We start from the raw sequence: 20,921 nt of genomic DNA, 5'->3' as shown, positions 1-20,921 counted from the left end.
TTCACTCCTGGTGGCCTTGAGTGGGGTCTGGCCAAGCCTTGGAATTACCTTTTTTTTTTCCCTAGAGCCAGTTGCTTCTGGTTTTCCTTTCCAATGTCATCTCTGATTGTGCTGAAGTCATCATCGTCATCAAACAGGAGATTCTACATTCAAAACAAAAAAGACCAAGTTTCCAGTGTAGTGTATGTTTAGAACAGGCATGTAGTAAACTAGTCAAACTGACAAGATACTTAGATTTAACTGATTTTTTAAACACTCTAGATTACTTTTTCAGTGAGTACTTGTATTTATTTGCATGTCACAGCATGTGTGGAGCCCAGAAGGCAACTCTGTAGAGCCTGTTCTAGCCTTATGGCTCAGCAGGTAAGAGTACTTGCTGTTTAAGCATGAGAGCCCTGAATTCAAGTCTCCAGCAACTATGTGAAAGAAGTCGGCATGTCTGCTCATGCTTGCCCCCTCTGCATTACGAGGTGACGTTATGAGGACCGCCAGGGCTTGCTGGCCACCAGTCTAGTTTCAGGTCCAGCAGAAGAATGCAGTAGAGAGAGCTAGAGCAGGGCACCCAATGTCCTCCCCTGGCCTCTGTGCATGCATAGGTGTGTATAGACAGTTATGCATACACGCACACATACAAATGAAAAAAATACAGTTAAAGTCGAGACTGGCCTGAAACGTATTATCCTCCCGCCTCCAACTCCCAAGTGTTGTGGGTACAGGTATAAGGCACAAGGCCTGGCTGTTTGCTAGTGGAGTTAGAGCTTTATGTTTATTGGTATGATGGTTCATCTTCGCTGAGGTGAGAAACCTGCCTACTACAGATGTCCCTCTTTGGACACAGCTCCTGGACTGTAAAATTGGGAAAGCTGAGCAGCATCATGTACTCATCACTCTTCCTGACTATGGTTGTGATGTGACAAGGTTTTTCACACTCTGTCCCTGTGACATCTCCACCATGATAGGCTGTACCCTGCAACTGTGAGCTACAATCAGCCCTTTCTTAAGTTGCCTTTGTCAGGGATTCTATCATAGTGATTGACAAAGAAAGTAGGCCAACGTGGGACAGAAGCAAGCTGGCCTAAGTCCTTTTCTATTGTCGTTGGCAGTGCTAGTCTCAAGGCTTTACCTCCCTCCCTCAGTGAAGTATCTGTCTTTCCCTCTTACTCATTCTTTCTTATTCATTCTTCTGCTAAGTTTATGGTAAATTCACTTTTTGTTTTTTGTTTTTTCCGAGTCAGGGTTTTTCTGGTAGCTTTGGCACCTGTCCTGGTACTTGCTCTGTAGTCCAGGCTGGCCTAGAATTCATAGAGATCCTCCTGCCTCTGCCTCTGCCTCCAGAGTGCTGGGATTAAAGGTGTGTGCCACTACTGCCTAGCAGGTAAATTCACTTTTAACCCACCTTAATGCCAATAGTATCTCCGTCTTTCAAGTAATATGGTCCCCCTTGCAAAGTATCTTGGTTTTTCTTCTTTTTCCTTTTGGCAACTTGCTGATTCTATTGGAAAATCAAGTATCAATAAAATTCAACTTGAAGTTCTCACTGGACTGCCTGCCATTGTGAAAAGCTTTCAAGTCAACCAGCTCTGCTTTCCCCAAGAAAGCCCAACTCACCCAGCTAGATATTGGAAGCCACTCAAACTTTTCAGGAAAATATTTGGCAATTTCGATCTTCTCCACAGGAAGAGAATAGAAATCAGCCACTCTCTGCCTCAAGGAAGCAGCAGTCCATCCTCGGGTGGTGTCCCATACCAGGTCCATCGCCAGGGTGTAGGCCCTCTCACCAGGGATGCGTAGCCGTGTCCTCAGCAGCACATCCCGGGGGCTATAGACAACAAAATGGGCAGCAGGCAAAAGCACAGAAAAGAGGAATGCTGCAGGGTATGATGGGCAAGGCTTTCCACCTCAAGTCTGCAGCAAAGGTCCCACAGCAGCATGACAAGGGGCACGTGGAAGACACAGCTGGGTGGCACAAGGCCACTGCTACTGTGAAAGACACTGTTTACAACAGACATCCAGAGTCAGGTCCCTCTGGATAAAAGGGGTTCAAACCAATCAATCACACTGCGTGCTAAGAAACTTCTGGAGGAACATGAAAAACATACTCAACCACCACTCATGCTCATAAAGTACAAGGGTATAAGCCCTTTGGAGAAAAGGCTTAGTAGAGTCACAACACAGAAAAGTCATCAACAAGATGACCTGTTTCCATTTGCCAATTCGCCAATTCAGGAGCCATCTAAATAAATATTCAAGGTGGACGTGAGGTGAAATCAGTACTCAGTGAGGGGCCAGAAACCACCATGACCTCAACTTGTAAGCAGAAGCATTTAAGAGATTCCAAGTGTTCACACCAATCGGTCCCTAACCTCCCTGTCTACAAATGCCCTCTTAGAAAGAGACTGGGGTTGAGGGAGGGTCTGGCCTTGGATGGAAGGGCACCTTTTCAGAACAGGCTGACAGCAATCTCACTGCAATGGGAAGAAGGAAGGTAGTAATCACTGATTTTCATTTATTTATTTATTTATTTATGTTTGTTTTTTTGAGACATGGCTTCTCCGTAGCTTTGGAGTCTGTCCTAGAACTCACTCTATAGACTGGCCTCAAACTCAAGAGATCTGCCTGCCTCTGCCTCCCAAGTGCTGGAATTAAAGGCGTGCTTCGCCACCATGCCCGGCCCCCTCACTGATACTCATAAAGGTCATATAATCATTTTCCCAATGTGCAAAAAGCACACAATGCTTTGCGTATAGATGATTTGTGGGTACTTCTTTAGTATGTAAATAATTACTACATCACAGACACTATTTGTAGGTCTTGGGACTGCAGCAATGAAAAAAGGAACAGTTTGCTCTCATAGCACTCATATAATAGACCAAGAGACAGACAGACATATGCAGATACACCACTCCGCACACAGTGTGTCAGCAGAGTGACAGGAGCCACTGTAAATCACATGTGCTGGGGAGGGCTGTGGGTATGCATCCCTTAATGCCTCCGGTTGCCAAGACCTCCATAACAGTATGGGTATGACAGAAAAACTATTGCCTGCTGATGCTAACACCAGAGTGAGTTATAAGAAAGCCACGCAGACAGGTCTCTAGAACACAATCTATAGATTGTCTGAGTCAGATTCTTGTTATACAGCCAGGCTGGCATTGAACTTGTACTCCTCTTTCAGCCACACCCAGGCATAGCTGGAGCTGTTGGGACTATTCACAAGCACTGGGAACACCACATTTCTTATCAGGCTCCTACATTATCAGGGAAACTACCACCCTGTAGGAGGGGCTTCCTTACCCCAAGTCCTCTTCTTTTTGAAGAAACTCTAAGCAGAGCTCTGCTCTCCGACCCAGTCTGTACTCCCTGGGAATTGAAACAGAGCAACTAGTTAAGCCACTAGGTTTTCTCCAAGCCTCAGGTCCCAATTCTAAACATTTTCCTGAATGAAAGGGGTGTTTTCTGAGTGTTGCATTCAAGTAATTAGGCTTTCAGAAGAGGAGGGCATCTTCGACACTGCTGCGGCTATTACATGGAAGGCCAGTTCTGTGAAGATGGTCAGATGACAATGAAACACCCCTACGGCCACAGTTGGCTGGGTTGCTTTTTGGCTGATAATTGGACAGACATGAAAGAACATGTTAGGGCTGCTTTTGCTAAAGGAAACTAAAATCAAATGCCCCAAACATTCCCATTAGGCATCTGGAGGTGGAGCAGCTAGTCCCGTGTGTGTGCCCTGAATATCTGAAATCCTTTAGGTTATGATCTTGTGGTCTCTAGAGCACAGAGAAAATGCACAATGCTGTCTGATCTTAGTATGGAGGCAGATACCATCCCACAGTTTACCTGGGACAAAAAGCTTATCCAATTACAAGTTCCTAGGGATGGGTTTTCTGGGATAATTTGACTCGTGGGACAGCTTCCCTCATGGGCCCTTCTTGCTCCCTAGCCCCTACAGTGGCAGCAGGAAGATGGCCAGGAATCTACTGAGACACTTACTTGAGCTGCCGCCAGTCAGTGCGCAAAAGCCTGCTGGGGCGCTTGTTCTCCACTGTCCAGACTCTAAGCAGGGCTGTGGACTGGACTGCAAGCTTCGAGACAGAGGGTAAGGCCATGGCCTAGAAAAAGAAACAGACATCTTGTCCCTGATTTTAAAAGCGTTCCAGAGCATCTGAATGAAACACTACGTGACGCTGAGGGATAAGCACGTCAGCATCAGAATGTCAATACATCTACTGGGAACCACAGAAGAATCTGATGTGATAGGACATGCCCACAACTACAGCACTTTGGAGGCTGAGGCAGGAGGATTAGGAGGTCAAGGTCATCCTTAGTTACATGTTTGTATTCCAGGCCAGCCTGGGATACATCATATCCTGTCTCAAAACAAACAATCAAAAAACTCAAAAACCAAAAAAGCCCAAAACTACAGTAATCTCTGTATGAAGTATATCCTGGTACTTTTTATATTCCTTTCACTCAAACAGGTCAGAAAAAACAAACTTTGTATTTCTAAATTCAAGTTAAGAAAAAAACTTTTATTGTTTTTAACATTTGAGAGTCTCCTGCTCTGCAGTCGAGTTTGGATAATCCTCCTGCCTAGCCTCTGGAAGTTTTTGTTGTTGTTTGTTGTTTTCAGACAGGGTCTCTCTATGTAGTCCTGGCCATCCTGGCATTCACTATGTAGATCAGGCTTGTCTTGAACTCACAGAGCTCTCTACCTGCCTCTGTCTCCCAAGTGCTGGAATTAAAGGTGTGTGCCATTACACTCAAATTGAAAAACTTAACCATGTTTTTACGAAGCCACTTAAGAATCAATTCTATATGGGTGTAACTCATACACACAGAGCCTGCTTAAGGAAAGCAAGGCTCCTTTTCAGCTTTCGTCTATATGAGCACAAGTCTGCAAACACATTTGCTCTTTGGTGATAGGTCTTTAAGCACCCTTTATACAGGGGATGAAGCTCGGAAAGCAGCCATTGTTGCATCAATTTTTCACCTAAAAAGATCATTTTTTGTCTTTCAACTGAGTACCAGGAATAAAAAGGTCTTCCCACTTGTTTTCATGGGAATGGAGCCACTGCTTTTTCTCAAGGAGGGTTATTTCATTCACTGGGGACACAATCCCACTGCAGGTCACAGAGGACTGTGCCTGTCCCTTTAGTAGGAGAAGCAGTGCTCACCACAGTCTAACAGCACAGATGCTGTTTCATTACTGTGCTGTAATATCATCCAGCATTCCCATTTGCATGGGGAGAATACGACACACAAGACAACAAATGTCTAGGTTAGCATCCTAATCCAATCAGCTCTCAGCTGACCAAGGGAAACCCATACAACACAGCTGGGACTAATGACATTTACAAGTGGATCACAATGTACACAGTATAAATGAAGAGCTAAGGGAGTGCTTTACAGATGGTTCAAGAAGCCACATTTCCTAAAAAGTCAAAATGACAGAAGCCACAGGCCCCTGAGGACAGATCCAAACACAAGCACAGCATTCCTGTGAGAACTGGGTGAGTGGAAACTACTAGAGCAACGGCACCAACAGATACCAGAAGTGTCTATGTGGAGCGTGGCTGCCTGCTGATACTTACCCCTGACCATGGCATATAACACATGCCATATCAGGACAGACTGTAATTGGGAGAAGAGGAAATAGAAGAAGATATTAATTAATATCTCCCTGGAAGAAGTCTTATCAACAACAAAGAATGCTTCAGGAGGGCCTGACCTTTGACTTCAGTTCCACCAGCGTGGCCTCTTCTGAGATCTCCACATCTCCCAAGTAGAGGAGCGAAACGTCTGCAGGTCCGGGGCCAGGAGCACCTTCAAAAGGACAGAGATGCGTGTTTGCGAAGAACCTAATCTTTCTTACTTCATGTTTCCCAAGTACACTGCCATGTCATTAAGATTGTAAACAGGCTCACTAGAGCACTGTCTGAGCAGCCAGAGAGTGTGATGCTGATGGCTTACACTCAATGCTATCTCTCTGCTGGCTGCTTTCCCCATTCCTCCCTGCCTCACAGAAGACTGCTGGCCAGATACTATATGTTCTTTTTCTTTCCCAGAACACTTAACTAAACTTTTCCTTTTTCTGTGTATTTTCCTGTGTGTGCATATTTAAGTGCCCTGACCCACGGGACATTCAACATGGGGGCTGGAGGGCACCTAGGAGAAAGATGGGGGACAGAAGATATGAAGAAGGACGCCAAGACAGGATTCTGATCAAGGAGACAACTTTATTTCACCCCAAAGGGATTTATGTAGGGGAAGGGAGGAGGGGAAGGAATGGGGGTGTGCTGTAGCAGCGATGAACCAGGTGGAGCAAAGGTCAGTGGGAGGGGTAGGTCATCCTGTGTCCTCTGGTAACCTAACTGCAGACTCTAACTTTATCTTTCACATTCCACCTTCTATTGTTCAAGCCTATGCCCTAGTGACTAGGCAGATTAGCCACAGGTCTGTTTCCTAGGAACATGCTTCCTATCTTGAGAGGTGGTATTTCAGCAATGTGACCTGGAGTCACATCCTCTCTATGAGGTGGGCGTGATAATGCTATGGCTGAATTACGGCGAAGGCCCCCGACATTTAAGAGCAGGGTTTTCAGAAGGAGGCAAGTAGTCATGTTTTTTGTTTACTAGTGTCTGCTGTGGTGGACTCTACAGCAAATATTCACGGACTGAAGCAAATCTTATATTTTTGGTTTTGAGCTTAGCCTTTAATGGCTGAGCCATTTCTCCAACCCGAATGAAGCAAATCTTAACAAGAAGATCTATGTATCTTAAAAATAAAACCCAAACCAAAAGACAATGCCTGGGTGGTGAGCAAACAAACCCAGTATTTGGAGGCAGGCATAGGAAGAATACTGATGTCTGGGTCACTCTTATCTACTGTCTAGGCCAGTCAGGGTATACAGCAAGATCCTGTCTGAAGAACCATAAACATGGTGGCTGGTGAAGTGGTATAGCACATAAAGGTTCTTTTCTGTCAAAGTCTGCTGACATGAGTTCAAGTTCCTGAATCCATGTAGAGATAGAAAGAGGGAGTCAACTCTGCAAAGTTGTCCTCCAATCTCCACATATACCCCAAGAAAACACACAGACACACAGACACACAGACACAGACACACACACACACACACACACACACACACACACACACACACACACACACACACACACACACGACGGGAGGACATATCAAATGCTCTTTCATGGAAAATATAAACACTAGTAACTAAAATTTAAGTTCAGGATATCTACACTCATTTTTGTTTTAATTGTATTTCTTTGATTACTGTAGAGTACCTTGCTAACACATACTAAGAAACTGCAGGGTAGATTCTATTACTAAATGAAGAAGTTCTTTCTCTTCCTAGGTTTTGGTAAGATTTTTTTGGCTGGCCTTGAACTCTTTAAATCTTCCTGCTTCTGTCTTCTGAGAATAGGGAGACAAGTGTATTCTACCACTTCCAGCTTATCAGTGGTTCTTATGTCCCCAAACACTCAGAAATTCTGAATGAAAGAGTTCCCATGGTAACACAGAAGCACTACCCAAGGTGAATCCTTCTCTTGACTTTCAAGGAGAAACAGGGTAAACATGCTGTCATCTCTCTATGTGCAATCATGTGTTCTATCATCTTTAGACCTACTGACAATGAACTTATATGATCTAATCAGAATAATCCTCTGCAAATGCCATAGCTGACACTTAGGAGAGAAGATGTGACTCATTTACATTGATTTCATCATGGAGGTTTAAGATGAGAACAAACACTGTTATAAAATGTAATACTTCAAGGCACCAAAAAAAGCTCAAGGTTAAGTAAAAGATGTAGCAACCACACCTTATTTCTAAAGAGATGGGCCTCTAAAACACATGTGTTCCCTTTATCCACACTTACAGGGACGAAGCACACTTGCAATAGTGAAGTGAAACTTTGCAAAGGGAGTTCCCTCCCTGCTGGGGACTTGTGTCCACTGTAATACATGAGCTGTAGTTTGAATTCAACAGCAAGTTTATGCTGTCTGTATTTCAAACAAGTCAGTCAGATGACACCCAATGAGCAGTTCCTAGAGGCTTTGGTAAAGACCCAGAACTATGCAGGATGTGTATGGGCTCCAGCTCTGGCTCCTACCCTTGTAATCATGGGAATGATGAAGCGGAACTGTGGCCCTGAGGCCCTTGAGAGCTACTACATAAAAAGTCTTTGGAAAAGTACCAGGTATTAGTAATACTCAAGATCTCTATGAGCTAGTTGATTTTCTGGTCAACTTGCTATAAACTAGAGTCATCTGGGAAAATGGAAACTGAATAGAGACAAGTGTCTCCATCAGATTTGCTTGTAGGCAAGCCTGTGGAACATTTTATTGACTGATGTGGAAGGGCCCAGACCATTGTGAGCAGTGCTACCACTGGGCAGATAGCTCTGCAAGAAGTTAGCTGAATGTGAGTCTGAGGAGCAAGTCAGTAAGCACATTTCCTCCATGGCCTCTGCTTCAGTTCCTACCTCCAGGTTCCTGCCAGAGTTCCTGTCCTGACTTCCCTCAGTGATGAACAATCAGGTGAAGGATGAGGTTTATTTGCCTTAATTTCCCAAGTTTCTTTTGGTCATGGTGTTTTATTTATTTATTTTTATTATTTTTTGTTTTGTTTTTTTCGAGACAGGGTTTCTCTGTGGCTTTGGAGGCTGTCCTGGATTAGCTCTTGTAGACCAGGCTGGTCTTGAACACACAAAGATTTGCCTGCCTCTGCCTCCCGAGTGCTGGGATTACAGGTGTGTGCCACCACTGCCCGGCTGGTCATGGTGCTTTACCATAAAGCAAACTAGGGCAACTGTGAAGATCACAGTGCTTCCCAGAGTTTATAAAACACTGCTTAAAAATGACTACTAGTATGAAAGAGGTTATAAAGGAATGACTAGGTTTTGATTTTCAAGTTACCATATATACACATACACATATATGTATATATACGCCTATAGAAAGCATACATACACATATAAGTGTATATGTACAGATAAACATATAACTATCTATAACTGTATATATGTAAATGTATACTTTTATTTTATATGTATGGGTGCTTGCCTGCAAGTAGTCTGTGCACCATGTGTATGTGGTGTCTGGGGAGCAACAAGAGCGTGTTAGAGACTCTGGAGAGGCTACAGATGGTTGGGAGCCACAATGGGGTGTTGGGGACTGAATTCAGTTGCTCTGTAAGAGCAACAAGTGCTCTTAACTGCTGAGGCACTGCTCCAGCCCCTCAGCCCGGCATTTCTGACGTGAGTACTGCAGCTGACTTTCAGAGCACTGTTCTTACCTTGGGTAGGAGCAGGTCCCCAGCTGCTACCTTGAGAAGAGGCACAGTTGGAGTGGTCCCGAATCTCACAGTGTCCTGACAGGCTTGCAGACTGGTACCACCAGATGGGCACTTTCAGGAAACCCTGAAGAACAGAGTGTTTTAAGACTGAGTCTTCACTTTCACTTCTAGAGAGTTCCTACTGTTGTGCTGGGAACCAAACTTGGGTGCACTGTAAAAGTACGTGCTGATTGCTGAGCCATCTCTCCAGCTCTCACATACACATTTCTACAGTGTTCTTCAAGAAGACACTGGCTAAATAAATTATAGGTCTAGGGATGTAAGTCAGTGGCAGAGTAAGAGACTAGCATAGGCAAGGCCCTCCCTTCTGTCCACAGCACACACAACACAAGTACTTCCACACAGTGGACTACCATGTAGCTACTAATAGGATGAGAAACTTCTTATGCACTGATACAACACATTCTTAGAGATAAAATACAAATGAAAAGCCTAGGTAAAAGTCAGGTAAGCTGAGGCAGAAGGACTGTCATGAATTCAAAATTAGTATGGGCATATAATCCTTTGTGCAAATGAAACAATAGGCATATGCATGTACATGTATATTACATACATATAGGACACATACTTGAGTGTACACACACTGAAGTGTAAACCTCTGGAGGCTATGGAAACAATCAGATGTCTACATGGAGGACCAGGAAGAGAAGACATTCCAACTTTTTCTGGCCCAACATTTGAGGTATTTGGAATTTTATATCATACCTATTTAAATATTAACTTAAAGGTCATTGTACAAAGTCAAACAAAATTATGAAATTATGGAAAAGAGCAGATCTGCTATGCAATCCTCAAGACAAGGTTAAGTGAATCCAAACACAGAACATGAGTTTAAAATAATGAAGAGATGTGACCCTTCAGTGGCCAGTGCAAAGACTGCATAGAACTCGCAGTTTATAAGTATGCACATTTTGAATACCTCTTTCCCCTCTTTTCTTTTTTCTTTTTCTTTTGACACAGGGACTCACCATCCTCCTGTATCAACCTCACTGGACTGTAATGCTTGGCTATAGTACATTTTTCTTAGAAAGATATACAGGGAATAAGGGGAAAGACATGGGTGTGACTCCTGCTTTCCATTTTAGAGCCTTATTGTTGAACAAACAGCTTTCTATGCTGTCTAAATTTTCTAATAAGTGAATGTCATTTATCTGAATATTGGACTTTGGACATTTCATCTTTTTGCCTTAAAAAAGAATAAATACTGGTCTTGTTACATACACACACACACACACGAGAGAGAGAGAGAGAGAGAGAGAGAGAGAGAGAGAGAGAGAGAGAGAGAGAGAGAGAGAGAGAGAGAGAGAGAGAAGTAAAGCGAGCCCTTTTACTTTCTGAGAGGAAAATAATTTGGCAACAAAGAGCAAAAGAATCTTTTAAGAACATGCATTCCTTTTGATTTACTAATCCTACCTTAGGGAATTTAAGTACTAATTGTAAGAACAAAAATTAAGGTTGGATTATATATAACTGTATATACTATATATGCAATTATAATTCCAGTTCCAGGGGATCTGGAGTTCTTTTTTGGCCTCCGTGGGTACCAGGTATACAGGCAAACATACAGGCAAAAATAAAAATAAATTAATTAATTAAAAGAAGCTGAATTTATAACACTGGGAGCATAAGATTTAAGTGGCAATAAATTATTTGTTTGGATACAATGGTAATTTCTGGACTTAATAAGGTTAAAATATTAAATATAAACCCTGGTATGGTGGACATGCCTTTGATCCCAGTACTCTGGGTCTCTTTGGGTTCAAGGACAGCCTGGTCTACACAGCTACTTTCAGGGCAGTCAAGGGTATATAGTGAGACCCCCCTCCTCAAAAAAAAGGTTAAATATAAACATGGAGGAAATTTTATTTTACATATATTTTAATTTTATTTAGAAGTTAGGAAAGAAATCTGCCTGACTGGTAAGATTCTGGCAAAGTTGTCTACGTTTTTTTATGACTGCCTATATTTTCTCATTTCCCCATCATCATAGTAATCAGAAAACAGTAACCATTACTTACAAAATGCTATTTAGAATCAGTATCTTACCAGAGGAGGAAGCTTTCCTTCAGTTAAAAGTAAAGTATCTCCAGAACATATCATGAGCTCTTTCAGTGTTGCATCCTGGGAACACAGAAATTCTTTTGGTCACTTATGGCTTCTGAAAGGAACAAAGAGACCATTGGATCTTTTAAAGTATCATGCTTCTATCATCTTCAAGAGGTAAACAATGAAGAAACACCGAAGACAAAGGAGATAAAACAGACTATAAAATCATAATAGCAGCACGTATTAAACTGTGGGTACAAACCAGAAGGACCATGAAAGATCTGAGGAAAGAGAGAATGACTTGTGGAAATGTGCAATATAAGTGATGCTGGGGGAAACGGCTGGACCTGGAAAACTAGAGGAAATAAGAGAACAAAGAAGAACAAAGGCAAAAGTCAGGTCTGACAACAGTGGCCTATTTCTTAAGAGCCAAGAGACAGGAGCAGCAGACTGGACTGCACCAAGGGCAAGCATCTGGAAATGAAGGAAAGTAGTGGACACTGGCCTGAGCTGTGCGATAGATAGAACAGAGCCACTAAGATGGTTTGGCCACTGTGTATGCTGCTACAGTAGGGAACACCTGCCAGGCCAGGGAAGCTGTTGAAGTGATTTAGTTAAGAGGAAAGAAAAGCAAGTGGTGGAGAGGGGCAAGGAGAGAGTAGAAAGGCAGGGAGGCCTTGGAAGGCCAGGAGTAAGTCAGAGAGAGAGAGACATAGTATGAAGACGAGGACGGGCAAGAGACTGGAAAGCCTGGGAGGGCATTGCTTTGAAGGCAATGCATTTGCTTTGAGATAAACTGTTTGATACTGATTTAGGAACTGATTATGAAGAAAATATCCAGGCATGATGGTATATGTCTGTAATTCCAGCATTTGAGGGGCATAGGCAGGAGGATGGAAGCTTGAGGCTAGCTGGGTTATGTAGTAATACACTGTCTCTGGAAAAACAACAACAGAAAAGATTGGCTTCCTAATTTTAAGACCTCAGGATCCTCTGATGCCTGCTTCTTACTGTCATCCAACCCCACCAAGACTCAAGAGGTGGATCAGTGGACTTTACTACTGGCAAAGGGTGTCCCAGTGGAAGCCCTGGTATGCCTGTTTACAAATGTTCTACTGTAAACCACTGCTGATTCCTAGACAGTGGGAAGGCACATAGACGGGCTGCACTGACCACAAGAGAGCAGGAAGGCAGGCAGGGGATAGTGCTGACCACAGCTGTCTAGGATGTCCGGAGCTCATTTGGCCACCTGCTAAGAATGTGGGTGATGAGGTCTGATGCAATTTAAGACCAACAAATGAACTAATTGGATTCCGACTACTTAGACATAACACCTCCTGCTGCTGGACCATGTGACTGGTTGGTAGGGGCATATATTTACAGAGAAATTCTGAAATTAAAGTATTTGGGGGGATGGAATGTTTGAGTGTCTTCAAAGGCGTTCCTGCATTCTCAGGCCATCTGCTCTCCGAATTTCTCTGCTTTCTGTGAACTACTCCTCAGGCATGCCTGCTCATCAGAGGGATTCATCACTCATGTCAGAAATGTTTCTACCTAACCTACACTTGTCATTTATCAGAAAACCAGTTGGAAAAAGTGGATATAGACAGACATATTCACAGATTTTTATTTTTTAATTCTAAAGAATAAAAGCTTTTGTTAGAATTGCTTCCTATAATGGGGAGAGGGAATTGCACATGAAAATATGAATTGAGCTTAACCATTTTCAAGAGCGAAATGTAGAAAAAGTTGGGCTAGCAAGGTGGCTCAGTGGGTTAGGGAGCTTGCTACCCAAATCAGGTGAACTTGGAACCCACATGAAGATGGCATGAGAGAACTGACTGCATGAAGTTGTCCTTTGGCCTCTACAGGACTGCTGTGGCACACATGGCAGGTCCCAGCCCCCCATCACACACACAATATAAAGCATCTTAAAACGTAGAGAAAGAATCTTACTTCTTCACATAAAGGCTCCCCAGCTTCATAGCACCAATCCACTTTCCGCAAGTGCCACATCTCTCCTAGGAGGGAATTAGCACCAAGATGAACTCTAGAGAGGCTTTAAGAAGGGTGTGCAAGGATAGCCTTCCAGAGAAAACAGACAGCAGTGAGGCCCAGTCCAGTAACAGGGTGATTTGTATTGAAATTTATGTTGCCGGGCGTTGGTGGTACGCGCCTTTAATCCCAGCACTTGGGAGGCAGAGGCAGGTGGATCTATGAGACTTCGAGGCCAGCCTGGTCTACAGAGCGAGTTCCAGAACAGCCTCCAAAACAATACAGAGAAACACTGTCTTGAAAAAAACCAAAAAAAAAAAAAAAACCCAAACCAAACCAAAGAAATTTATGTCTTCCACAATATTAAAAATACTAAGTCGTTTCTTCAACTTCAGTTTGCTTTTCTCCCAGCAAGAACTTGTAAATCAAAACTACATGTTTACTGGGGATCTAGCTCAGGAGTGACACTTAGCTGCCAAGTATAAGCTTCTGGGTTAACCCACACTGCACAGTTGGACACAAATTAAACTAAAAAGAACACTTGGCATAGTATACTTGCTGTGCAACAGTGTTTACTTTGTACCTTTGTAATGTATGCGTTTGTAAATTATACATATATGCATACTAGATCACCTATCAGTGCCGGTCGTCCCCCCCCACCAAGTATAGAATCTCTTCTGAAATCCTGAAGAAGTTGAATTTGATTTTGCTGTTGCACCTGAAAATTTCTAAGGTTTGTAGGAAATTATCTTCATCTACTTAGCAGTTAATCTAATGAAAATAGATAGTACTTCCTGAAAGGCATGCTCATGAAGTGGCTGTATTTACAAACGTTAAATACATTTTGATTAGAGTTGTTTTTAGTAGACTAGCTGTATTGGTGATATGACAGTTTCTGTTTTTTAAAAAATGTTTTTTTTTTGTGGGGAAAATGTTGAGTGAGGAAAGTTAAAAACTCTGATTATTAAAAGAATAGCAATGTTGTTAAGTAAATATACCCAACAGGCAAAGGAATATGATTTCTTATTTTACCGGCAGTTAAGTAAGAAGGCCCCAAGTTTGATTCCCCACAGTACTGGTTTTGTAAGAACCTGGTTAGCTGCCAGCATTGGCTTAAACACAGTTAAGATTTGTCAACTAACTTCCTTCTTCCTTTATTTTTTTTTAGGGGTGGGGGCCAGGAGGGTGCAGGGGATCAAATCAAGAGCTTTGAACACGTTAGGGAAGACTATCCCTGAGACGTGTCATCAGCTCTCGTTGTGTTTTTGTTTGGAGATAGGGCTTTGCTATGTTGTCAGTCTAGCCTAAAACTTTTGGTTTTTTTTGAGACAGGGTCTCTCTACATACCCCTGGCTGTCCTGGAATGAACTCTGTAGACCAGGATGTCTGGGAACTCAGAGATCCAATTGCTTCTGCATCCTGAGTGCAGGGGCCTACAACTGTTGATCTTCCTGCCTCTTGACTCCAAATGCTGGGATACTAAGTTTTAAAATTAATCTAAATATCTTTTTTAAAAAATCACCAATGATCGGGACAATGGTGGCATATGCCTTTAGTGCCAGCACTTGGGAGGCTGAAGCAGGCAGATCTCTGGAGTTCCAGTCCAGCCAGAGCTATACAAGAAAACTCTGTCTCAAAAAACAAAACAAAACAAAACAAAACACTAACGAGTTACAAGTGAACACCATCTCTTCACTGCACAGCACAAGGGCAAGAAGCTTGACTCTGAAAGCAGAGAAATGCTCCTCATTCGATGTCTAGGAATGTCTGCTAGCTCTTGGATTGCTGAGGATAATGAAGCACTGTACACATACTGCAGGATCGCACTGCACTGACAGTCTACCAACTTCAGAGCCTTTCTGCCTACAGAGGAGCCTGGGAACAAGGGAGCACTCAGCAGAGCAGTATGGTGCCCACCAAGCTTACAGACACGGTTCTGGGTGGGGAGCACTTTCAATTATCCTCAACTTATTACTTTCTTCATTCATATTTTCTAATTTACAACACAAAATATTGAAATAAACAGGGTGCAATTAAATTCTGAATTACTGTGATTTTTTTTTAAAAGATCAGTAAAAAACCTGAACAGTCCCAGGTAGTAGAAACCTTAGCTTTCTTTCTGGATCCAATGTTAGTTATCTTAGCACTAATCTGCCAGTCTGTTTGGTATGCAAATAAGAATCAGGAGAATTTATGTTCTCACAAAATTTAAGCTATTATTTTTTTCCTCACTCTGTAAAATATTTTTCTACAACTCCCACAGAAGAAAGCTTGAGAATTCATCCTGAAGCTTCCAGATAACTGTTTTAAAGTATGTGAATAAGATTATATTATCAGAATAAATATCTTACCTTGCTGACCTGATTTCTCCAGCATTATCTTTAAACACTGTAAAAAAAAATACCCTCAATGTTAGTTTTCTGTTTCTGATTTATAGTATGAGGAGAAACCTGGATTCTGCATCCAGGACTAATTTAAGTCTGATTATATATTTCATTGTTCCTGGATAAAGAAAGACACACAGAACTTCGACGATTCACAAGGTAGTTCTCCTTTAGGAGCTAAGTAATTTCTGCTACTTGCAACCAGGACTTAGTTTAGAGTTCTGTTCACAATACTAGGCCTGGTGGGTGGCACACACTTGTAATTCCAGTCACTAAGGGTCAAATAACCAGTAATGCAGACCAAACCAGACATTTAATTCATTGACTTCTTAGAGGGACAAACAGGGTACCAAGATTCAGATACACAAACACTTAGAAATCCTACAAGACAGGCTAGCCTGAACTAACACCCATGAAATTCTACATAAACTCACAGGAAAGAATTATGGAGGCCGTGACCTCACAACACAATGTAAAACACCAGACAACACTTGCCAAAGATTAAAGAAAACAAAAGCATAATTAATAACACCCAACTTCCTGAGGAAAAACACTCCTAACCCAAACTCATCCATAAGATCAAAGTTAAAGTGATATTACTTAAGAGCAAATGAAGCAAAACCCAACTTCTTATTGTCTGTCAATGTCTCGTGGTCTAGTTTAAGACAGAAATCACAACACATGTCTGACTTTTTCAGTCCCTAGCATCTACAACAGGCCAGGTAACGAGTTATTTTCATGTAGAGTTTGCATTATGTAAGCATGAAGATGAGAGCATATTTGTGGACTCCATGTATCTATATAGATAGCAAGTTCTTGCTATTTAACTCTGCCTAGCCTGGCCCTCCCTATGTAGCACAGGCTGCCCAGACTTGTAATATTCCTGCTTCAGCTTCCTGTGTGTCTGTATTATTTTCTTCTTCAAACACCTTTCTGAATTTTTGTGAGTTTCCTTCCACAGGGTTTCAGTTATTCTCCCCAAAGTTCAATTGCTCCACTTTGACAATCAGACCTCAGTCTCTATGGTAGCTTCACTATCTTTGTGAAGACATTGGCAGCTTGTCCTACACTTTCCTGACCTAGCAGAAAACCAGCACTTACTCTAGGATGTCCTCTAAGTCTAGCAGCTACCCCCTGGCTGCTGGGGCTGCTTGCTGCTACTGAGTTGATAGGGGAAGAGAGAAGAAAAAAAAATATAGAAGTTTTAAGAGAAAATAGGTACAGTCCATTCAGACTCTCCTAGTTCAAAGAAGTGCAGGCTTACTGAAAATCCCAGTTCTTTTTTTTTTATTTTAATTTTAAATAGCTTGTTTTACATGTCAATCCCAGTTCCCTCTCCCTCCCCTCCTCCCGCACCCCCCATCCCCCCCCATCCTCCCACCCTATTGCCAATTCCTTCGGCACAGGGGTGAAAAATCCCAGTTCTTAATGACACCAATAAGTAATGGGATAAGAGACAATGAAGGATTTTAATATTTTTCTTTTAAATCCATTTTTTGCTGTTTTGAAACAGGGTTTTCTGTCACTCCGGCTGACCTTGAACTTTCACATAAATGAAGATGCTGCTTCTGCCTTCCAAGGGCTGGGTGCAGCTGTGAGTCACCCTGTCCACACAGGTTAAATTTTTATAGCATTGTTAACAATCAGAAAAGTAAAAAGTAACAATGGCAATCTTATTTAAAAGTCCCAGGGGGCTCATCAGTCTTCAGAATTGCCTTCTAATAAGTACAAACAAATTCCAGAAATATATTATGTAAGCCCTCATCTTAGGACTTCCAGATCCTGGCACAGGATATCATGGCCCCCAAGCTCAAAGGAATTACTTACATCTCTCACAGAGAGTGTTTCTTCTACTATGACTTCCATCTCTGCCCCAGGATGAATGTCAGTCCCCAGAGCAAAAAACAGGAACAGCTATGAGCAAGACAGAAGTGTGAAAATAATTTCCCTGAATTGAAATATCCTAGAAACCTATTATGTATTTCCAAAAAAAGTAGAGCTAAATGTCCACAGAATATTAAAATCTGGGAACATGGTGTTTGCCCAGCATTCTTAAGGTCCTAGGTTCAATCCAATGCTGCAAAAACACGTAGGCAGGCAGACAAAACAAGCATCAAATTTTGTGAAAACAAGATGGTATTGAGTAATTTCACACTATCATTTAAGTAACAATTTCACTTTCCTGAAGAAAAATAAAATACTACTCATGAGTACCAGACTCTTAACAAATGTCCCCACCATGTTAATCTACCTCTCGTTCCCGCTTGTCATGCCTGCTGTTTGCTAGCATTCCAAGGAAAGCAGACTGAAGGGCAGTGGTTGGGAAAATAATAAAATGGAATCAGGAGCTACAGGGGACAGGTTCAAAGTTCAAACTACCTTGGCTCAGGTTGTAATGGAGCTATGGAAATAACAGCTCTTTATCTAGGCAGTTTCTGGCAAGGGGGCCACTTCATAGGATGCTGAAGAGGACAAGGGTGAGGGAAGCTGGTATACAGCTACCACATGCCTGAGAGACTCACTTAAGCCTGGTCAGTGTTTATAACATCTACTTGTTCAAACAGGTGGCCACTCAACCTCACACAGCCCCATCAACACAAACCTCAGAAATATGCTTTGGAATAGTATTTTTGGTTTCAACAGGAAAATATATACGTAGTCTAATAATATAAAATTTTAAGGAAATTTAAAGTAACTTTTTACAGAAAAACAGCAGTCCTGGAGCATCAAATGGTCCAGTAACAAAATATAGACTTTCTAGCAAGGGAGGGTGGACTCTTCTGCTGGACTTTACTGTACCTGAGAGGAAGTCGGTGCTTTTCCTAGACACAGTCCCAAGGAACTCCCCATCTTCACCTCTGCTTCCTCCAAAGTACAAGCATCTGGTACTATGAGGAAATTTGATAACCAAGTGAATATTTTGAAATCCTAACTCTTAGCAAAATATTATTTTCTTCAAAAAACCAAGAGGATGAAGGCTGGGCTCTAGCTCAGTAGGATAGTCTATAGTTATCCTAGTCAGGGCTCTTAGTCCTATCCAGTACCACCACACCATCACTGGATTCATACACACTCAAAAAGAATAGAATACTGGGAGAAAAAGTACCACCTGTTCAGTGGTTACCTTTAACTTCCACCTTCCTACAGCACTCCATTATCTTGTACCACAGTGCTGAAAGATGATTAATACCTAACATAACTTGGTCAAAGACTTGTTTATATGCATTAAAAACATCTGCATGATGGGCTCGCTTCATCCACATTTAAACTTGTGACAGTGAGCACCATCAGTCATTAGATTCATTAGGTATCATAAAATTAAGCAGCAAAGACTACTCATAACTGGCATCACAAAGGAGTAAACAAACAGAGACTAGGACATCAAGTAATGAAGACCCTTAGGCCGCAACAAGGACTGGGGCATCAGAAAGTGTTTTACTTAAGAAAACAGAAATGGTATAAGGCCTTCTGTAACAAATGAGATATCTAGATGAACTATGTCCATAAGTCAGTTTCCCAAAGGTAACTTAAACAGGAAATATTGAAGCCATTATTTACTGTACATGTGTTCTGAATGAGAACCTACTAGTCTTTGAGAGCTGCCAAGATTTACCTGGACAAAGAAGCTTCCCGTGTTTATCAATGGGTCTCAAACAGCTGTTCTCAGCTATGAATGAAAAGAAGGTGGTTAACTACTAAACAAAGAACTCTAAAGCAATGTTCTTCTTCATCACAGGAAGTACAACAGGTCCCCCCAAAAGCAAAACTCAGATGAACACAGTGGCTCTATCCTATGTCTATAATCTCAGTGCTCACTCAGGAGACTGACGAGGACGGGTCATGGATTCAAGTCCAGTTGTGGTTACACAATGAGATGCTGCCTCAGAATCAAAACAAAACAGAACCCTCCAACCACACACACACACACACACACACACACACACACACACACACACACACACACACTTCAAATGTGGATAACCTTTACTTTGCAGTCATATATATAAATAGCTTCAATGGGTCAGTGTGAAAATTACAATTAGTCAGTGACTTTAACATGTTTTTTTCCCAAAACATTAAAAATTCTAAGGTTACATATATATTAGGTAAAGAAAAAAGTGAAATGAATACATATGCGTTTAAAACACTAGAATCAGCTGAACCAGGCTTACAGAACACTCATCTAAATAAAGCTGGGTGTGGTAGTAAGTACCTCTACTATAAGCATTTAGGAGAAGAGGCAGGATGACTCCTGAAAATCTGAAGCCAGCCTGGTCTATGTAATGAATTCCAGGCTAGCTGGGGCTACACTGTGAATGAGATCTTGTCTCCAAAACAAAAACCAGAAAACAGGTCCTGGGTGTGGACAATGCTCTCTTCCCTACAGGGACTGCTGGTGCTGGGGCATGAGCAGCTTTCTGTTCCTTGGCAAATGCTCATACTTTGGAGTTGAGCTCAGTTCCTAGGACTGTTTAGTGTTGGGAAACATCTCTGACAGCTCTTTCACTGTGAAGTCTTTCTCCAACATCATTTTCCCTGGGATATTTACCATCACCATTCAGTAACTAAGTTTGCCTTCAGCAAGTTCCTCTGCTGCATGTCTGAAGCTTCTTGAGTGACAGCTGTGTCACCATTCCTGGGGACAGCAGCTGCTTCTATATTGTGACTACAGCTTCTTTGGGTGCTTTCTTATGTGATCTACTCTTGTGCAATGTCAGGTAGGCTTATAGCTGGGAGAAAAGGTAACTGATCTACACATTCCCTGTCTGTGTGAGGAAATGCATGAGATATGCACTAGCCAATCACCACTGCACTTGAAAGAAGGGACGAGACTGATCTCATTTGTACTCGGCAGAGTAGTAACTACAGATATTTTAGCCAAAGATGCACTGGAATCTGAACTATTTAGCTGAAATTCAAGCAAATTGCAAGTGTGCAAAGCAGACTATCTGCATTTCAAATATACTTAGCAAATGAATGAGGCCAGCATGCACTGCTAAGGACGAAGACTCCTGATCCTGGGGGAGGAGCCCACTGAGTTTTCAGTCCAAAATTAATTCTTACAAAGCAAGGCATCAACTTGGAAGGAAGGAGTGTCAAGACTTCTGAATGGGTAAG

At 42.2% G+C, this 20,921-nt stretch overlaps 1 protein-coding gene across 7 annotated transcripts in view; it reads right to left on the bottom strand.

Moving 5' to 3' along the window:
* Usp40 (ubiquitin specific peptidase 40) overlaps positions 1-20,921 on the bottom strand; it is a 74,173-nt gene that overhangs the window by 3,195 nt on the left and 50,057 nt on the right. For 5 of the 7 annotated variants that reach the window (XM_040753070.1, XM_040753071.1, XM_040753074.1 and 2 more), the window contains 13 exons: positions 19,417-19,470; positions 18,603-18,691; positions 17,631-17,717; positions 15,771-15,807; positions 13,381-13,445; positions 11,425-11,499; positions 9,319-9,442; positions 5,732-5,826; positions 3,994-4,112; positions 3,295-3,360; positions 1,609-1,819; positions 1,397-1,492; positions 50-143 (listed from right to left, as the gene is read on the bottom strand). In XM_040753070.1, the coding sequence (XP_040609004.1) occupies positions 50-143; positions 1,397-1,492; positions 1,609-1,819; positions 3,295-3,360; positions 3,994-4,112; positions 5,732-5,826; positions 9,319-9,442; positions 11,425-11,499; positions 13,381-13,445; positions 15,771-15,807; positions 17,631-17,717; positions 18,603-18,691; positions 19,417-19,470 (1,212 nt within the window). Of the gene's footprint in view, positions 1-48; positions 144-1,396; positions 1,493-1,608; positions 1,820-3,294; positions 3,361-3,993; positions 4,113-5,594; positions 5,635-5,731; positions 5,827-9,318; positions 9,443-11,424; positions 11,500-13,380; positions 13,446-15,770; positions 15,808-17,630; positions 17,718-18,602; positions 18,692-19,416; positions 19,471-20,921 lie in introns of those variants that run through there. The other 2 variants (XM_040753069.1, XR_005879841.1) reach the window with 2 other exon arrangements.

This window comes from Mesocricetus auratus, unplaced genomic scaffold, assembly GCF_017639785.1.
Source record: "Mesocricetus auratus isolate SY011 unplaced genomic scaffold, BCM_Maur_2.0 Super-Scaffold_100010, whole genome shotgun sequence".
In the NCBI taxonomy this organism is placed as follows: domain Eukaryota; kingdom Metazoa; phylum Chordata; class Mammalia; order Rodentia; family Cricetidae; genus Mesocricetus; species Mesocricetus auratus.
The sequence above is the reverse complement of the archived record's forward strand: the minus strand, read 5'-3'. Positions and strand labels throughout refer to the sequence as shown.